The sequence below is a fragment of the Rosa rugosa genome, chromosome 4, assembly GCF_958449725.1.
Source record: "Rosa rugosa chromosome 4, drRosRugo1.1, whole genome shotgun sequence".
Taxonomy (NCBI): Eukaryota; Viridiplantae; Streptophyta; class Magnoliopsida; order Rosales; family Rosaceae; genus Rosa; species Rosa rugosa.
The window spans coordinates 51,836,733-51,855,944 of NC_084823.1; the positions used below are offsets into that span (position 1 = coordinate 51,836,733).

Genomic DNA, 19,212 nt, shown 5'->3' on the forward strand with positions numbered 1-19,212 from the left:
TTTAATTTCTTTTTTTTCTTTTTTTCCTTTTTCCATTTTAATTTCTTTTTTCCTTTTTTTTATTTTTATTTTTTCCTTTTTAATTTCTTTTTTTTCTTTTTTTCTTTTTTCTTTTTTCTTTTTTCTTTTTCCTTTTTAATGACCATCGTATTCTGCTGCATCAGTAGCGCCACGTCGGCGAACCAATCCAGATCGACCCGAAACCCCAATTCTTGTTCTCCACACCAGCAGCCATTTTTCTTTTTCATCACTGTTCTTCTTCTTCACTTCTGGTTTTTGTCAACTTGGCCATAAAAAACCACCATTTCAACCAAACCCAAAATCCAAATCACCATTTTGAGCAAGACCCAAAAACCTCAGAGTTTGAAAAAATGGTAGTTTTCAGTGAAAAGTTCCCAAATTGAGGCTTGATGTGGAGAGAGAAAGTGGGATTTGAGTGGGAGAGAGAGAAGTAGGCTGTGAAAACAAGAGAGGAGTGGTTTAGCGGCGAATTTCCAAGCTGATTGGGAAACAGATGGATTGTGGAGTTTGATCGGAATGGGATTGGTGGGTTGAGGAAGTAGAAAGTAGGCAAAACGAAAAAGAAAAAAGAACTTAAAAAGGAAAAAAAATTAAAAAGGAAGGAACAAGAAAAAAAGAAGAAATAGCAAAAAAGAAATTAAAAAAGAAAAATAAAAAAGGAAAAAAAGAAATTAAAAAGCAAAAAAGAAATGAAAAAGAAAAAAGAAAAGAGGAAAAAAATAAATTAAAAAGGAAAAAGAAAAAAGAAAAAAAAGAAATTAAAATGGAAAAAGGAAAAAAATAAAAATAAAAAAAGGAAAAATGAAATTAAAAAGAAAAAGAAAAAAGAAATTAAAAAGGAAAAAGAAAAAAAGGAAAAAAAATAAATTAAAAAGGAAAAAAAGAAAAAAGAAATAACTGAGGGGTATATTAGACATTTCATCCAAGGCCAATTCCTAATTTCCCGCGGAAAGGACCTATTAGACAGAAATTGAGACCTCAGAGACTTTTCAGATTAAATTGGAATGTCAGGGACTGAAACGATGAGAGAGACATAGTACAGGGACTAAACAGACTTTAGCCCAAAAAAAAAAGTCAATTTTGCTGATAGGATACCAATCAATTTTAAAGGGACCTTGACCGAAAGCACAAAAATGAGTCAAAATTATCCCACTTACTCAAACAACAGTTTTTTATTCCCACTAACCCAATTTAACAGCTAAATGACAATTTTACCCTCTGTTAACGTTAGTGACCGAGGGGTCTCTAGTTAGCTTTAGAGAGAGAGAGAGAGAGCGATACAAGCGAAGTATAGTGGTTCACCTCCCGCCTTAGCGGGAGACTACGTCCACTTGAATGTGTACTAGTGTGTCGAACCTTGCGGCCCAAAGGGGGGATTACAAGAGATGTAATGGGATTACAAAGTGTTTAAGTGGGAGGAGGCATTCCTTTTATAGGTGAAGGAATGCTTCTCCTTTACATTTTCTTAGATGTGGGACAAGAACCCACTATTCTAGTCTTGAAGCCATGTTGTGAAGGCAACTTTGCAAGGCCGAAAAGGTGGCTTCCCGGCGACGTATTTGCCACTTCCGGATACCGTAGCGTAGCTTGAACATAGGGCTACAAGATGCAAGTAGCGGTTGGATCCCACGAGGGTGTTGTTTATGCTTAGTGAGGTAGCAAACTAGCCTTGCTAGTAGATGTATCTACACCCTCAGACTACTGTGATGACCTGGATTTCTGTTATTTAATTTTAGTAATTATTAATGGACCAGTTGTACGAATAATTGTTATTGTGCTTTATTCGTAGGTTGTTTGTGAAGTGTAATGGTTTTCGTATGTGTAATTATTCGAATTTCACAGTTTCAGGGGTCGTGTGAAGTTTGACTTTTTATACGTTGGGATTCTCGGAAAACTTCCTTCACGAAAGTTGTAATGTGCGTCGATACGAGTTCGTGGACATGTGGAACGCGAGAATCGGAGTTCGTATGAGAAAGTTATGAGCGTTTGAAGTTTTGGGAAAGTTCTATAAATAGGAGTTTCCATTTTCGGAAACTTACTATTTCCATTTTCGGAAACTTACTATTTCCATTTTCACATTTACCATTTCCGGAAATCATAAATCCTCCGTTCTCTCTCCTCACCCGCGTCTGACCCGACCCGAACCCGGTGATCCGACCTGGATTTTCCGGCGATCTCTAGCCATGAAACCTGCACAGAACGATTCGCCTCTCTCGTGCGGTCGTCTCTGTGGCAGCCTCTTGCGGCGATTCGGGGTGGAGGAAGTGCAGCAAGACGGTGCAGTTGAGGATTTCGGACCCGGTCAGAAATCCTTGTTCCGACGTAAGCGAGGCTTCAAGTCTTCTTGGTTGTGCTCAGAGCAGCCTCCTTGATCGATCCTTGGTGGTTGTTTGGATCGATTCACGTGAAACTCGGTTCAACTCGGTTTGGATTACTGTTCACGGCTTGTGAGGTAGTTTTCGACCCTTTATGCTTGTTTTCTGACTTCGAGCTAGTTATGAGAATTCACAAGCATGCTTAGATGAAGCTTTTTGATGTTGGAAGTTTTGTGAAATATTGAGTTTTAGCCGGCGGCGGTGCGCCACCCCCAGTGGCGACGTTCCGGCGGTGTTTCGGCCATGTAAGGGACTGTTTTTGGTATTATATATGTTCTACTCGTTGATACGAGCGTTTCAATATATAATATGCAAATTTTGGAGTTCGTATGGAATTGTTATGATTTTTACTGTTTCATACCGATCGATTTATTCGATCCGTGAGGATTCGAGCGTCCGATCGACTTGTGTTTGGGTCATATCGATCGTGGACGTATTCAGGAGACTTTGGGAGGTCTCGGATGTGGTTTTGCCTCGATTGGCGCCACTTTGGGGATTTTAGTTCAAAACAGGGGTTTCGGACTTAAATCAAATGTGAATCGTTACTAAGTGGAAACCGTTTGTGATTAGGTACTTGACGAAGTATTTGGACGGTTATTTGGCGGATTGGTCGCTTTGTTCTTTGTTGAAGACGCAGCGGGAATTCGAGGTGAGTAATCTCACAAGGTTCATTATGAACGGAATTACCATTATTGTTTTGGCGTTAATTATTTAACTGCAAACTATAGTTGGTATTTAACTGCAAACTATAGTTGGTATTAGTAGCATTCCTGAGCGAATGACTACGTATATATATATTTACGTGAAATATATATATTCTTGTGGATGATGTATGATGAATAATATGCATGATGGTGTTCATATTATTGTTAAATGCGACTTTTCATAGAAACAATATTGTGGAAAAAGATGTTTTCTATTGTTTTGAAAAGTATAGATGGTTGATTTTGAGACCAGATGGGGTCTGAAAAGCATAGGTCGCAGATGGTGACCAACGGTTGGTTCTAAGACCAGACGGGGGCTGAAAACCAAGAGTCACAGATGGTGACCACTGGTTGATCTGAGACCAGATGGGGTCTGAAGATCAAATGTCACAGATGGTGATAGGTCGCAGATGGTGACCAAAGGTTGATTCCGAGACCAGACGGGGTCTGAATGATTATAGGTCACAGATGGGGATAGGTCGCAGATAGTGACCAAGACATGAAATAGGGAATCACGCAGTTGGCCGGATAAGTGGGTACGATCAGCTAGGGTGCTAGTCTGTCTGCCATTATAGCTTATGGGAGTAACGGTCGAGGTTGCCGGAGACTCATAAGAGTGTAGTTTAAAAGGAGAGTTCCGAGAATATTCTTCTTTTATTGTCTAGATGAGACTTGAATTGCTTCTTGATGGTTAAGTTAGCAAATAGAACATTGTCACAGCGGTGATTTATGTTGTCCTTTCGGTGGAAAGGATATGGAATGTTAGAAGGAATCATGGTTACATGTTTTCCTTAAGCTGATTTGTGTGAGTTGTTGATTGATGTTCATGAGTTACTCATACGGGCTTGCAAAAGCTTACCGGGTTTGTTGTGTGGCAACCCGGTGCACCATTCAAACGGTGTAGGGGTTAATCCTGCAGGTCGTGGAGATTGTGGCTGAAGCTGAGGTAGCTTGTTGGCAGCAGAACGGGTAGGAAGCAAATTTTGTTGGCTTTGTCAGTGTATGACTTCCGCTATGTAGTAAGCTCTGAGGAGCATTTACGTTTTATTTTGTGATGACAATTTAATTCGTAAGTTTGTGTAATATATAACTCTGTGGAGCGAGTGTATATTAACTTGGAGGGTTCAGGGCATCAGTATGTACTTGATTTAAGGAAAAGATGTTCCAGGTATTTTATATTGATGACTGCACGATCGCGCATGTATAATTATGAGATTATATATCGATTTTTATTTGTGTAAAAATCAGGGGCGTGACAGACTAATTAATAAACTACCTCATGCCATCCTCTCTCTCTCATCCCTCTCCGATCTGCAACTCTCTCTCTCTCTCTCTCACTGCTTCGTACTCATATCCCAAACTACAAACCCTAAATTGCCCAACCTCTCTCTACAATTCCTCCATTTCTGGTGGCCTCCAAGAGTACCCCTGACGAGTCTTGCATCTCCAAGATCGAGGCGGAGACAATAGGTTGGACCATTAATGATGAAAACGGTCATCTCCTAGAGCTCCGAATATAGAATTCGGTCGGTGATTCGTGCCAATTTAGTGTTGAATTCGGATCAGCGACTACTGCGTTCGGTTTTGGATCGCCGTGCAAAAGACGCAGAACGGCGGAGGTTAGTAGACGCACAGGGCATTTCGTCGGAGCCGATCTGGACAGAGGCGATGCCGGTTTGTTCGTCAGAGGTCCGGGAAGCTCCGAAGCTCCACGCTCCAAGTTCGGGTCTGGGCTTCGCTGGCAGGGCTCGGACGACGTCACTCTGTTGGACGGCGTCGTTCTGGTGGACTGAGGCGTCGTTCTGTTTTTTTTTTTTTTGGTAAATTTGGCAGAAGGCTTATAAGGAAAGAAGAAAGAAGAATGAGAAAAAAAAGGTTTTATTGAGTAGTTATACATGTCTATTGCGGGGCAATAATATGATTATTGGGGGCTAATAATATGATTATTGAGGGACAATAATATGATTATTGGGAGACAATAATATTATTATTGCGGGCAATAATATGATTATCGGAGGGCAATAATACGTTTATCGGGGGGAAATAATATGATTACTGGGTATTATTAGGGGGCAATAAATTCGGACGCCGGAATCCGGTCACCGATCCGGCAGCCGGATTCGAGATTCAGGTGACCGGTCGCAGGATTCCGCGGTCGGCCACTGGTCACCGGAGTCCGCAAGGTCTCCGATGACTTCTCTCTCTAAGTGACAAAGAAGGAGAGGGCAAAATTGTCCCAAAAATAAATAAAAAAGAATAAAAAAAACTTAATTGGGTATTAGGGAAATGATCTCTTAGAGTGTTTGGGTAAGTGGGGTTAATTAACCCCAAAATTGGGTAAATGATCATTTTCCCTTATATATATATATATATATATATATATATATATATATATATATATATATATATATATATATATATATACGAAAATGTTCTAAAGAGGACGTCCGCAACCCAGAAAAAGTGCGGACGTCGCGCCTCCGGCCTTGATCGAGCGGCGAAGGCGTGGCGTGGCTTGCCGGAGGGATGTCGAGGGTCGTGCGGAGGGGTCTGCGGTCAGGTGGAGTCGCCGGCGACGGTTCTGCGGTGCTGCACAGAACCTGCAACTGCAGGTGAGGTGACTGCCCAGAAACCGGCAAGCCCGACCTCCTCCGACCTCGAACGCTGCCCAGAACCGTCCGCCAAGCCCCGAGCTGCCGTTGTAGCCTGGAAGGCCGCCGCTGCGTCGCCGTCCGCACTTTAGCCAAGTGTGGACGTCCGCTTCAGAACCCGCCTATATATATATATATATATATACACACACACATACATACATGGCATAATTGTTGAAACACCAAAATGTAGTGATCATCTCTTCTTGTAACGAAGGTGCCCCGAGCTTGGTATCAAACTATCAATTGTCAATTTAGACCTCCTCCGTTAATTTTTAACTTTTTATTATTAATGAATAATATGACAATTGTGAGACATTTTCATTATCTAAATAAATAAAATAATTGCCAAGTAGGCACTACGTGGCAATTTAAATGGCAGAAAGCAACCGTTCAACCAAATATTAATATTGGAAGGAAAAAAAATTACAAAAGCAATCCCAATCAATTTGGCATGCGTTTAAGAACAGCAAGAAAGTTAATTCCCTTCCCAGACTCAAAGATGGAGGGCTTCTCTTCAAGTTTCTTACAGTACAAGTCAAACAGCTCATCCAAGATTTCTTCTCCAAATTGCTGCTTAATTAGTGCTTCTGCAGCAGCTCTCATATGGTATGCTAATACTCGAGTTTCAATGAACGCGCCATCTGCCAAGGCACTGGGTAAGTTTTCAATCTTCTCTATGCTAAAACATCCATTTCCTTCTACAGCAGCTTCCAACTCTTGGGGAGACATGTAATACATAGGTATGTTAAACGAGTCTACTTTCTCTTCCAGAACAACTCCCTGCATAAACGAAAAAAACACCTAACCAGAATAAGGATGTCTGTCTTCTGTTGTAAAATCATATATGTCATGGAAAAATATTCTCTCATTTCTGATTTTTACAGATGACTCTATATAACTCACAATACACAACAAGATCATAGCAGACTAGCTATATGTAGCTTGAAGTATACTAGTTTCAAACTTATAGCAGTACATCATTGCTTACCTTACCTTTCTAGCCATTTCCATGAGGGAAGTTCCCAAAAGTTGTAACATCATATTTGGCAGAGTTTTGGAATGAGGGGTGCCATTGGGGCGGCCTGGAATGATTAGTACCATCAGTCCTCCAGACACGATCTCTCGTGACCTGGCATTCAAGAAACACTCCATATCCTCGGCATATTGAGCTTCATAAGCCTTCACTACTTCATTTGTGGAATTTGAGTAATGAATTTCTCCTTTATTCCAAGCAGGACAGTTTTTGTCAACTACCTCTTTCGGCACCCTGGAAAGCCAATGGTTGGAAGAAGAAGAGTGAACCAAGTGAATGGAATTATTAGGAAATATACGACCATAAAAAGAACCTGGCACGCCCGCGGCATAGTATTGCCGGTTTGGAGGGAGGGATTTGAACAGCATGTTAAAATCATTTAGGATGTGATCATTAAAGAAAACTTGAAATTCAGGGATTTGGGAATCCAGCCCTTGACATTGATACTTGAGCTGCACAGCTTCGAGTATGTTTTCAACTGAAGAAAATGTATTAGGCCCAACTGAGCAACCCAAATCTGCAATGTTAAAGGTGTTCGAAAGTAACGAGATTTCTATGTCAAGCTTCTCTGCAATTTCCTTGTCTAAAAGTTGCTTAGCTACATCCACAGCTCCTCTCTGCAAAAGCAAGATGGGGAATTCATAACTTTTTATTTTTTCTGCCAACAGAAATATCTAATTGAGCTAATATATATTTTGCTTTTGGCCATGGTAAATACGTAAAATGATTGAATGTTAGTTAGTAGACTAAAGCAGAAATAGCAGTCACTAATTACAAATGCTTAAGGGACACAAGAAAAAGATGGAATCATTGTTGAGGTTGCCAATGTTTCTTATATGTCTTTTCCTTCTTTTAGAAGTGTTTTTACATATAGATCCAAGGTCTTGGTTACTTCAGCTTCGGACTACAATTCAGACAAAATATTTTGGGCTTAAAATGAAATACTAGATCAGAATACAGAGATGAACGGAACCTGATATATGGAGTTTTTGACATAGCTGTTGGGTCCATCTCCACCTTTCATTGGAAAAGCTTCAGATGACTTACTGGTTTCCTCTGCTGCTGCCATCTCTCTCTCTCTCTCTCTCTCTCTCTCTCTCCTCTCTCTCTCTCTCTCTCTCTCTCTCTCTCACACACACACACACACACACACTATGTACTACTGCAAGTCTTTATTTAATAAATCAACTACTGCAAAGCCATTTTCTTTTATTATAAATCAAGGACAGCGAGATATCTTTTATTTTTTACTACATCAACATCTGCAAGTCTGCAACTTGACACTAAACATAGGCCAAGCATTGGTAGACACAAAGTCAATGGTGGTGTTCCAGCTAACATGCCCACACCAGTTAGTTGCACCTGTATATATCTTGCTATCCAACAAAGAAATAACACAGAAAAGACTGGTGCACTATGCTCAAACCAAACTGGATAATATAAAACCTGGACTTCTATCTAAATATTATAATAATACACACGTTCTGCACTGCAAGGAAACTTGAGTTCTTGAAGACGCACAATGTGTTTATTTGCCTCATTATTCTCCACCCTTAAATTCAAATCCAAGGGCAGATGAGCACAACATTCATCGACTACCAAAACATGACTCAATATTTTCGTCAACCATTGGAACTGCCTTGAACATACCCTTGTGATTTTAGAACAGAAATGTGATATATTTGACATATGCAGTTTTTGTTGTAATTAACCTCTGTTCCACTTTCTCATTGGTATCTGCAACTTATTACATCAGTTTATCTGGATCATAATATCTGTATTCTAAGAGTACAGCTCCACATATCAATCTGGCAACTTATTACCATAGAACCAGTAGGTCGCACTGGATACTTGCTATGTGATCTTCGTCTAAGCATGAATCTAGAACCATTAGTTTGTGTCTTCACTAATGAGCTAGCCATAACCAGTTAATGGAAAGCCCTGCAAATACGCCGAAGAAAAGCCACAGTACAAGCAAGTTACCCAAGGCATTCTGCTCAGATCCCTGTAAACCAAACAAATGAATTTTTTTATTTATTATTTATTATTATTATTTTTTTTTTTTTATTTTTTTTATGTGAATCCACCAAAAGAAAAAAGTGACTAGACTTACAAATCACACAAGCACATTGGCTTCTTACCTGGTAACCTTTGGGTGCCACTATCATGACACAAACAGTGAAGTAGCCATTCGAAAATCCTAGGAGTGATGTGAGCATCATCATCCATCCCAGGTCACCATATTTTGCTGTGCAATAGAATGCTGGCACGAAGAGCATTCGCAATAGAATTGCAATCATTAGACCCTTTCTTGATTCCATCTTCAGACATTTCACAAGAGGTATGTACCTCGATGTTAAATCCACCGCATTGTACACTGCGATCAGAACAAGCGGATACCTGATCAAATGTTCACAAGATAACATCATAAGGATCAACTCAATGATAAAAGTTAAACCAATGTTATAGTAGTACATATACATATACATGTAATGTAATGTAATGCAATGCATGCACATTAATATAACAACCTCTCATAAACAAAAGGATTTAAACTTACCATGAGCCGAGCTTGTGGTTTTGAGTGTTTTCATATAGGAAACCAGGGAATATTGATAATGTCAGAGCATATGTCAAAAACAAGCCAAGTCCATAATCTAAATTCTGATTGAACAATTGCTTATTGCTCAATCGTTGTGGAAGAGCAGCATCGTTCTGGACCTGTACGTGACAATTTGAGAAGCTCATTAGCTAGCAGTACGTTAGACATATTTGAGTGCAAGACACCTTACGATATTATATAGAGTTGTAACGTATACTTCAATGTCTGCTTTTGTTTGGATTCCAGCAGTTGCAAGATCAGCTGATACAGTTTTAGAGCCTTCCGAGGCCGCTTTTGAGCGGTAGTACTTTACTATAGGCAATCTAGGGAAGTAAATTGCATAGAGAAGAATACACACGAACTGAATGAATGTGGAAATTGACAGGAATAGCACTGCAATTCAATACCCATATACAGGAAATTGTTATATATTGATTGAAGTGAACCAACAATTGGTATATCAGTGAAGAAGCAGTGACAGTCACATACTCGCCCCCTTGCGAAGACCATTGTTGTATTTATCAAAGACCGCCTTGGTTATCAGCCTCAAGACTGAGGTTAAAGCACCAGCTGCAGCCAATCCAGATAAGAAAGACTGCAGAAGCAAAACATCAACTAAATGTACTGTAACTTAGGTCAGAAGGCTAATATTATAAGTTTGAGAAGAAAACCAGAAATGCTAGAAAACTTTGAGAAGAAGACCAACCTGGATGAATTCAGGGCACATGAAAGATAGGTCGCCAACGATCCCACCTTCGACATGGGCACCTGCAACCCCTAATGCACCATTAATGGCACATATCCCAATATAAGGTCCAATTCCTCCACTACCAGACGTAGCTAAATCCACCTATTACAAACACGAAAGTGAAAACTTATATATAGAACTCTACATGATGAATTAGATGTTGCGAAGTGACGCCAAACAGAACTTAGCACGAAAAGAAGGGAAGTGTAGGCAATACTGCAATAATACTCACAACAATTAGCATCAAGGTACCAAGGAAGAAGATAGTGTATCCAGCTAAGATCCGCTTTCGGGTATTAACCTTTGCTTCATTGTAAGCTAGTGCTGCCATTGCTATAAGTGCAAATGGTTGATAAACCAGGGTAAGAACCCGCGAAGGATGGTATTTCTGCAATGAAAAGAAAAGCACATCAGACTTTAATCTGCATAGGGTTGATTGTCATATGTTTTTGCAATCAAAAGAACAGGGGGAACAAGTTTACACCAAAAAAACTAAAAGCCAGGAAATAACAAAGATTTTTACTGCTAATAAATTTACGAAATTCTGTTTGAATTATTCTATGCTTACAAATGATAAAGATCAACAAGGCAAAACTGTCTAGTAAGTTGTAGCTAGGCATCCCCTTCGTACATTAAAATATTAGTGGTAGACCACCCAACTCCTTGTCGTATTACCACTACATGCAAGAGGAAAGAATTGGACATGATCGAGCCACTTACCGGAAACAAGGTGTAATAGTAATCCCCTATAGTGACCACACTGTTCCATGCAAATAGGGTTCCTAGTCCAAGAACCCAACAAACTGCTATAGCTTTATATTGTCCCTGCTTGTTTGTTGATGGAGATATCAGATATCAGTTCTTAATTGAAAACATAAAACAAAATTCTCAGGAGAATCAACATCATCCCTCAAATTCATGAGTTGAAATCTCTAAGCACAGACCTCAAGCCTCGGTGGAGTCTTGCTTTCACTAATTTCGGTTATGGCAACGCCCTGGATTTCAATAGGGACAGTCTTAGACATTTTTCCAAAGAGACTGATATATGAATTCCAATAGACTACAACGTGAACCTTTATACTTCATCAACACTATGTGGTCGTTCTTCTTTCTTTCATATCGAAAGGATGATGAAATTCTAGCTAAAAAGTGACGGAATGTTAAGCCAAGCTTAGATATTATTCAAAGTTTCATTATCATAGTTAGTAAGAGGTTTAATATTAGATCCAAATCATTATTGACCAGATTTTAAGCGCTCCATCAATATAGATCACTTTCCATTTTGTGTATATCCCATATGATTTTTTACTTTTCAGACTAATTGGTTACTTTAAAAACGATGAATTACCCAATGTATATGTAGGAATGTATAAAGAATTTGACTCAGAGAACTTTTATAGAATAATAGATGCCTCTCCACTAGATGGTCAATCTGTAGACAAAACGAAATGGAAAATTTATGAGGTGCATTAACTATATATAGAAATGAAAATATGTACAAGTAAAGAGAATCAAGTGAGAAACTAATGAATACTAGATAAACAGCCCGCGCTTTGCTGCGGGTGTCTTTAGTTTTCAGTTTATTAGAATGCATCAAACATGGCCAGCAACAACCTTACTTAATCAACAATATTTTAGGAAATTTATCAACTGAGTCTACTCTGATCAATTTACTCATTACATTTTAATAGCTGGATTACACTTAAAACATTGATGCCATTATCATAGCAGTATTCCCCGTAAATTTTAAAGAGCAACCAGATGCCATTATCGCAACAACCTTCTTTCAGATTTGTGGTTGAAAAAGTGAACTACAGATTTTCCTATCAAGACTGCTAATTAGAATAAAAAATAGTACATGATCATCAACAATGCAAGTACTGCTAACTTCGTTGTCTGCCCAAGCTGCAACATTCCAAGTGAAATGTGAAAAGTTTGGATGAGAGCTTGACATAAGTCACATAACCGAACTTTGTCTTCGATTAGCGGTATTCGACTGATGGCAACCAAGACAACGTCATAGAGTAACACATCTCAGCTTGAAAGCAGAAACTGAATTGAAGCCTTCCTTGTAAAAGCATAAGTACCTTTTCTTCATATCCTGGAAAATCCAGATGCACGGTGAAATTAAGAAGATAGAAATGAAATCTCAGAAAGCTAATCATCAGAAAAACTTAGATGAATGTTATCAAAACCCTGCAGAATGAGTACCGAAATGTTACAATTCTGATGAACTGCTCCATTGCAAATAGCCTCGAAAACGTGCAATAAGATTAATGCTGCTACCAATCCAGAAATAGGTCTTTAGAACAGAAATTCTAGATCGGGTGGATAGATAAATACTTGAGGAAATAGTGATAAACTGGTATTTAATACAAAAAGAAGGGTTTGCAATGAGAAACTTGAAGTTATAATAACCATCAATAGTTATAGCAGCAGTACTAATATATATTTTCTTGAATAAAGTTATGCATGCCACTAATCTCAGATTGCAGTAACGATAATGCATGGAGAGAGAGGGAAAAATAATCATTAAACTACTTTGGTTCTATTTTTCAATCCGCCGGTTCTCTAACCATCAATTCAAGCACAACTCATTAAACTATAAGGAAACTGATTTCCTCAATAAAAATTGGCTGATGGGATGTATTAGCAAAATGATGCTATAATAGCTTTTATACCTCAATCACAATACCATTTCACAGTTGAGACTTGAACTAAAAGTTTATTTAATGAAACCCAGCATCATTGGTAATTGAGCTAAGTTGTCCAGGAGAAACTGCAAAACGAATAGAAACATCGATACAGAAATTGGTTACAAAAACACATAAGTTGTGCAAAAATTGTAGCAGAAGCTCGTAGGAATACTGGACATACAATTGACCAAGAATAAGAAGATACTTACTCACACATACTGAGAGAACTTAAAAATAACCCAGCAAATGAACTGACATTTCTTTATGTTCACTCTGTTCTGCCTAGAGATTGAGCAAATTCCATGTCCTGAATAGCAACAGAACTATTATAGATTAGTAATGGTGTTGATGTACTGTTGAAACATAAATGCATCGATGATTGTTCAGGAAGAAGATACCTCTAAATGAGAAGGAGAAAGAACTCCTTCCAACTTTTGTGGATCTTGTAGGTGAATCATTTGATAGTCATAAACGTTTTCACACACATACATAAGTAATAGAAAAGAAAATTTATTCCACTATGTATAATAATCAAAGATGAGAGATTCTAGTCCAACTTGTGATTGCAAGGAGCTTTTTTTCTGTAAAGCTGGAATCAAACATGAAGTCGAAACTGGACATGAATTTGCATTGGACCTCTTAGCTAACCCAAACCATAACTTGGACCTAGGCTGCAATACACCTCCTTAATTGTTTCCTTACGTTCTCTTCTGGACCTATTGCCAATTGATGCCAATAGTTTGGCAAGGAATCCCTAGTAGCTCTTGTTCTTTTCTCTAACACAATTAGGGTCATCCATCTTTACCTAAACAAAAAGCACAGTAATTATTCTCTCTCATAATCCGAAGCAGCAACCGCTGGAGGAGCTTATGCCTCACGGGCACAAAAACTGCAAAAAGATGCAAAAATAAGTAGAGAGAGAGCACATGACCTACCACTACCTTCAAGATTTTGACACTTCAGCAAGAGAAGACCCACTTCTTTGTCTGCAGGCTTCTAAATTAATTAATCACTCTTGTTTACACAATACTGTCTGCTAATTAAGCATCTCAATCTAAACAAATATTCATGGTTAATTTAATTATTTGTTCACCAGGGAAGAAAAGAACAACATTTAACCCCCCATAACCAAAACTGAAGAAAACAAAGCAGAAGTGCTTAAAAAGCAAAAAACCGATGTCTAATACTGTTTCCTTCATTTCCTTAGTAAAGCCTCCACCGTTAACCCAGTATTATAATTATTTCAGCTATATAAAGCAACCACGAAAAAAACAGAGTGCTCTGCTTTGGGTTTTGCATTTCGAGCTCATCCATCTCCAATCTCAATCAAAGTTCGAGCTCATCTCTATCAAAACCCATCAAAGATTCAAACTTTCCCACACATACATAAGCAATAGCCAAGAAAACAAAGGGTTTTCAATCAAATCAAAACCCTGAGCCGGAAACAGTGAGAAATGAAAACGTACTAAGTGAGTTCCGATTTTCTTGATGCTGAAGCTATAGCTTGAAGCAGTGATGAAAACTCTTGTTGTGTTGTAAGGAGAGGGTGAGTTTGGACTTTGGAGGTGGGCTTTTGTTGTTGGTGACTGAAATAGACCGGCCTGTGGAGACAAAATCCGACCAGGAATTGGAATCTTCGATGAAGACTCGGTTGAAGAGGGTGGCCTTGGAGGAAGAGCCGCAGTTGAGGAGGTAGTTGTCTGAGGGAGTGAAGGAGGCGGTTTTAGGAAGCAGAAGGAAGAAAAGAGAAAGCAAAAACACGGCGGAAGAGAGATGGAAAACAAAAGTGGGTCAGTGGCAGAGCCGTAAAACAAATTTCAAATGAGGGCAAAACCGTCACTCCATTTCGGGCCTGAGTGAACAGTAACTCATCTTTGGTTTATAGTAAATTGGTAAACAATGAACTTCCTAGAGAGTCCTTGAATTATGGCTTGAAGAATACTCAAATGTAACAGTTTAACGGCTATCTCTTGGGGTTAGCCCAAGTAGTGAGAGGTTGAGAATTGAGTAAAAGTTAGGAGTTAAGGTTTTACGGTTTAGGGCTTTAGGCCCATTTGGTAGAAGTGGTAATGGTAAATGGTTTGGGGTCGGGGTTGGTGGCGTGTGATACTGTTTTGGGCTGGGGTCTCACTTTGGATTATGGACCTGGATACTAGAGAGTTGGACCATTAATGTGTGGCTTGCTGCTTTGGTATTTTGAGCTGGGCTTTATGCATGTGTGCCTAAATTAGGTAAAAAAATGAAATTATTTTTTCACAGACACTAAGAATAATATTAGAAAGCATGAGAAAAAATTCAGAAGTTCTTAAATTATTTTCTTTTATTTTTTAAATTTGGAAAATTGGAAAAATCATAAGAAAAAGTGGGGTTTGTTGTAGGGAAACTGAAATTGAGAGGAACTTGCTGTGTATTCTCATTGATAATAGGGGCCTCTTTATATAGAGGATTACAATGCATAGAATCTCAATCGTACAAGGAAAGTAATCGTACATTGAATAGGAATCTAGATCCTTCTAATTTAACCCTATTACCACTAGGTCAAGTAACCTAGAGTTTGGGCCAAACACAAATAGAGATATCCTTAAACACTCCCCCTTGTGTTGTCCAAACGCGGTGCTTCTCTCGTTGCCTCGTTAAAAACCTTGCCGAGTAACAAAAACCCAGTGGGACAAAAATAACCTCGGTCGAAGGGGAAAAAGAGCACAACACACCCTTCACGTTTCGAGACCATACATGTAGACATCTCCCCCTGATGTCTGCATCTCCCCCTGATGACTACGGTTATGGGAGTTCGGGTAACTTCCGCAAACGATGCTACCAACATGTCTCTCGAAAGTGGAATTTAGGCAATGACTTAGTGAGCAAGTCTGCCACACTGTCCTCAGATCGAACCTAGTTCATTTTGATCTTGAGGAGAGTCTGTTGTTGCTGATTAAGCTTGGTGTTGTCGCTTTGATGTAGCCTTGCTTCATTTGTTCAAAACAAGCTGCATTATCCTAAATGCTCGTAGGCTCATCTATGGTAGACTTCAAACCACAATTGTTCGAACATGCGTAATTATGGATCCAATCCATATACATTCACGAATCTCTTCGTGAAGAGCAATGATCTCTGCATTGTTCGAAGATATAGCGACTAGGGTCTATTTCTGTAGACCTCCGAGTTATCACGGTCTTTACCCATGGTGAGCACTTAACCAGTTTGGGAAGACTTTTGTGTGGGTCAGCGAGATACCCAACATCAGCAAAACCTTCCAAAACATATGTTGTTTTGGGATGGGGATAGAGGACGCAGGCCAGTGTTGGCGGCGTTCCTGGTGTGTGATGGGACTGAATCCATCATCTCTCTGTAGGGATAGAACAAGCCCATATCAATCGTACATCTCAAGTACTGAAAGATATCTTTTACACCAATCCTAATGGCGTCGCGTTGGCGCAAAGCTATATCTTAGTTAACAAGCTTACTGCAAATGAGATGTCCGGTCTTGTGCATTTAACTAAGTACAATAATGCGCCTATTGTACTCAAGTAAGGCACTTCTGCCTCTAGCACATCTTCGTCATCAACCTTTTGACGAAGAGGATTCTTTTCAGGATCAAGACTACGAACGATCATGGGGGTGCTTGAAGGCTTGACCTTGTCAAAATGCCTAAGCATCTATCAACACGATGCTCAAGTTCCAAACCGAGACATAATCGTGTTCTCCCAAAATCCTTCATCTCAAACTCGGATTTCTAGTGTTCAGCGGTTTCCCTTAACTCTTTAAGGGCTTCCAATGAAGATCATGTCCAACATGAACCGCGATAGAATCCGAAACTTGTTATGGAAACGCGTGGGCATATCCCTTCCCAATCAAGTAGTCACTTTAGTGAGCATTTCAACCTCTTTGTAAACGCGCTCCGTGGTCTAGAGCCACTTGACTTGGGTAAATGAAGTTCACCATGAACCTTCATGTATATTCCGTATCTAGATCCCCATAGAGATACGTAGTGACCACATTTGTAAGCTGCATGTTCAGTTATTCAGAAACTACCAAACTGACAAGGTAGTGGAGTGCAATGACATCCATTACGAGAGAATATGTCTCATCGTAGTCGATTCCAGGGCGTTTTGTGAGAAGCCTTGCGCCATAAGGCGAGATTGCCATCTCATTTTCTCATCACGCTTTCTAACGAAGACCCATTAGTCAATAGGTTTTATGTCAGGAGGTGTTGGCATCACTAGCTCAGAAAACATTCCTCTTCGTTAGAGAATCCATCTTAACCTGGATCACATCTTTCCATTTAGGCCAAATCTCTCTACGTTGGCATTCATTCATCAACGGAGCGTGGTTCGATATCATCAGACTCAACAAACTCATGCGCAACGAAATGCGCGACTACATCATCAATTATGATGGAGTTTCTATCCCACATCTCATGTACACTAGTGTAATTTTCATAGAGCTCTATATTCTCAGGAATAGGGTTCTAACGTTGAGGCGTCCCCCAACGATAACCATAACCCGGAAGATTCTCATGAGACGGATTTTGAGTGTCGATAATCAAAGGGTTGGAATGTGCCAAAGTATCCTTCGAACTCACGGGCCTCCCACGCATCCTAGCTAGGGTCATGGCCTATAACGCCAGAGTACCACTCTCTTTGGCATTGGCGCCATGCCTACCTCTGTGTAGGGACTTCCATCCTTGCGGGCATGTTTGTAGCATATTTGTGTCACTTTAGTAGGGATCGAGATGAGACATAGTGGGGACAGGCCACGACAATTCCTGTCGTTCCTGCTGAACATCTGTGTTCTTATCTCCCCCTAACGACGGGAAGACTGTCTCATCAAAGTGACATCCGCACATCTAGCGGTAAGGAGATCGCCATGCAAGGGCATTAAGTGGCGGACGATTGTTGGAGTCTCAAATCCAACTGAGTTGCTCATTCTTCTGTAAGGACCCATCATAGAGCGCTGTGGCTGCGCAATTGGCACATAAATGGCTCACTCAAATACGCGTAAGTACGATACTTGTACCCAGTCACTAGCTGTAACGCAGAGGTACATTGAGTGGCGGTGGGTCGTAGACGAATTAGCATTGCTGCATGCGATATTGCATCACCCCAAGCGGATATAAGGAGATTGGTGCGCATTACCAATGTCCGGACTACCATCGTAGTCATTTCCGCGAGACCATTTGGGTGTGCTCATGGGAATATGATGTCCAACATCAGTCCCAAATGCAATAACTATCGAAAGTCTTCGATGTAAACTCACTAGCATAGTCAAATCCAATTGACTGAATAGGATGATTCGGGGAGTGAGCCTTGTCATATGATGTGTGCTAGGAGTGTTTCATAAGCAGCATTACAAGTGGACAATGGCACAACACGTGACCAGCGTGTTTGCATATCAACCAACATCATGAGATATTTAAACGTCGGCAAGTTGGTGGAATCAGTCCACAGAATCCCTACGGATTCTATGTAAGAACATAATGAGTATTTTCATATCATTTGCATAGGACGGTCTCAGTCCTAATTTTCCTAAGGAAGTGGCTTTGTAAAATGAGCGAGAGGCCTTAGAAGCAACCAAGGAGAGTTTTGGTTGGGCCTGAGCGTTTGAAACGCATATTGAAGCAAAGTTTGTGACTACATCACCCATCATGGTGTCATGACCATGGGAAGTGGCATCCATGGCGTTATAACCATGGGGATTGACATCCATGGCATCATGGCCATGGGTAGCGCCATATATGACAACAAGGGACTTGGGCGGCCATATGGCGCCCCAAGACAGCTGCAGCGCCAGATGCTGCAATTGTTGCGGTATTGCTAAGTCCAGGAACCAATTTTTGATTCTTGCTTCATTTCGCTCGAGGGTGTCCATATGAAGTCTTTAGTAGACGGATCAGCATATCATGACCAGGGTGACTTATCCTGTCGAGACAAAGTCAATATGTGTCTAAATCCAAGAGATCTTCTCTCATAACTTTATTGGATTTAATAGCTCGAATAGTGACATAGAGTCCACTAGAGAGACACATAAACTTCTCTAATATGCGCCTTCGTTCGCAATCATTAGAAGCATTGCAAAGGAACTCATTTCTGTTCTCTACATGCGTTTTCGCATGGAATCTGTTGGCTATCCATAGGTGCGAGTTGCCCTAGGAGCGTAGAGAGTTTCTGTGACATTAATCAAGGTGCCATTTGGCAAAGAGAACTTGGGCTATTCCATGTCCTTGAATTAATACTGATGGCCCAGCCATCGTAGTCACAAGGTAACATGCTCATGAATCAAAATGGAGTCATAATGAAAAGAACTCAAAATTTTATTCATAAGCCAACGGAGTACATCATTGTCTCTTAACCATTAGGAGAATCTAATCCAAATGCTTAGC

The 19,212-nt window shown here is 40.0% G+C and overlaps 2 protein-coding genes and 1 long non-coding RNA gene across 10 annotated transcripts; all 3 read right to left on the reverse strand.

The window, feature by feature from the left end:
- Positions 1-6,071: 6,071 nt before the first annotated feature.
- On the reverse strand, positions 6,072-7,881 carry LOC133742031 (loganic acid O-methyltransferase-like). Its single transcript, XM_062169728.1, has 3 exons — positions 7,761-7,881; positions 6,748-7,404; positions 6,072-6,534 (listed from the first exon to the last, which is right to left on the reverse strand). Exons 1-3 carry the CDS (start codon positions 7,854-7,856, stop codon positions 6,196-6,198), a joined length of 1,092 nt encoding a protein of 363 aa, XP_062025712.1. The 5' UTR covers positions 7,857-7,881; the 3' UTR covers positions 6,072-6,195.
- A 569-nt stretch (positions 7,882-8,450) lies between these two features.
- LOC133707417 (equilibrative nucleotide transporter 3-like) lies at positions 8,451-10,547 on the reverse strand. Its single transcript, XM_062132981.1, has 7 exons — positions 10,370-10,547; positions 10,096-10,239; positions 9,879-9,984; positions 9,607-9,782; positions 9,348-9,508; positions 8,929-9,187; positions 8,451-8,792 (listed from the first exon to the last, which is right to left on the reverse strand). Exons 1-7 carry the CDS (start codon positions 10,466-10,468, stop codon positions 8,694-8,696), a joined length of 1,044 nt encoding a protein of 347 aa, XP_061988965.1. The 5' UTR covers positions 10,469-10,547; the 3' UTR covers positions 8,451-8,693.
- A 1,252-nt stretch (positions 10,548-11,799) lies between these two features.
- Positions 11,800-14,654, reverse strand: LOC133746012 (uncharacterized). Of its 8 annotated transcripts, none has more exons than XR_009863901.1 (5): positions 13,232-14,653; positions 13,043-13,140; positions 12,819-12,916; positions 12,333-12,416; positions 11,800-12,238 (listed from the first exon to the last, which is right to left on the reverse strand). It is a non-coding gene; the product is annotated as an uncharacterized LOC133746012 (long non-coding RNA). The 8 variants fall into 8 exon arrangements; XR_009863900.1 differs by having other exon boundaries at positions 12,349-12,416; positions 13,232-14,652; XR_009863902.1 differs by having other exon boundaries at positions 12,349-12,916; positions 13,232-14,654.
- Positions 14,655-19,212: the final 4,558 nt, after the last annotated feature.

What these genes read in the sequence shown, in the direction of transcription:
- LOC133742031 (XM_062169728.1), bottom strand. Translation starts at nt 7,856, where the DNA reads ATGGCAGCAGCAGAGGAAACCAGTAAGTCATCTGAAGCTTTTCCAATG. An exon ending in TCAAAAACTCCATATATCAG is followed by an intron (nt 7,405 to 7,760) that starts GTTCCGTTCATC and finishes TTGCTTTTGCAG; the next exon opens with AGAGGAGCTGTGGATGTAGC. An exon ending in TCATGGAAATGGCTAGAAAG is followed by an intron (nt 6,535 to 6,747) that starts GTAAGGTAAGCA and finishes TCGTTTATGCAG; the next exon opens with GGAGTTGTTCTGGAAGAGAA.
- LOC133707417 (XM_062132981.1), bottom strand. Translation starts at nt 10,468, where the DNA reads ATGGCAGCACTAGCTTACAATGAAGCAAAGGTTAATACCCGAAAGCGG. An exon ending in TGGTCTTCGCAAGGGGGCGA is followed by an intron (nt 9,783 to 9,878) that starts GTATGTGACTGT and finishes ATTGAATTGCAG; the next exon opens with TGCTATTCCTGTCAATTTCC. An exon ending in TGGCACCCAAAGGTTACCAG is followed by an intron (nt 8,793 to 8,928) that starts GTAAGAAGCCAA and finishes TTTGGTTTACAG; the next exon opens with GGATCTGAGCAGAATGCCTT.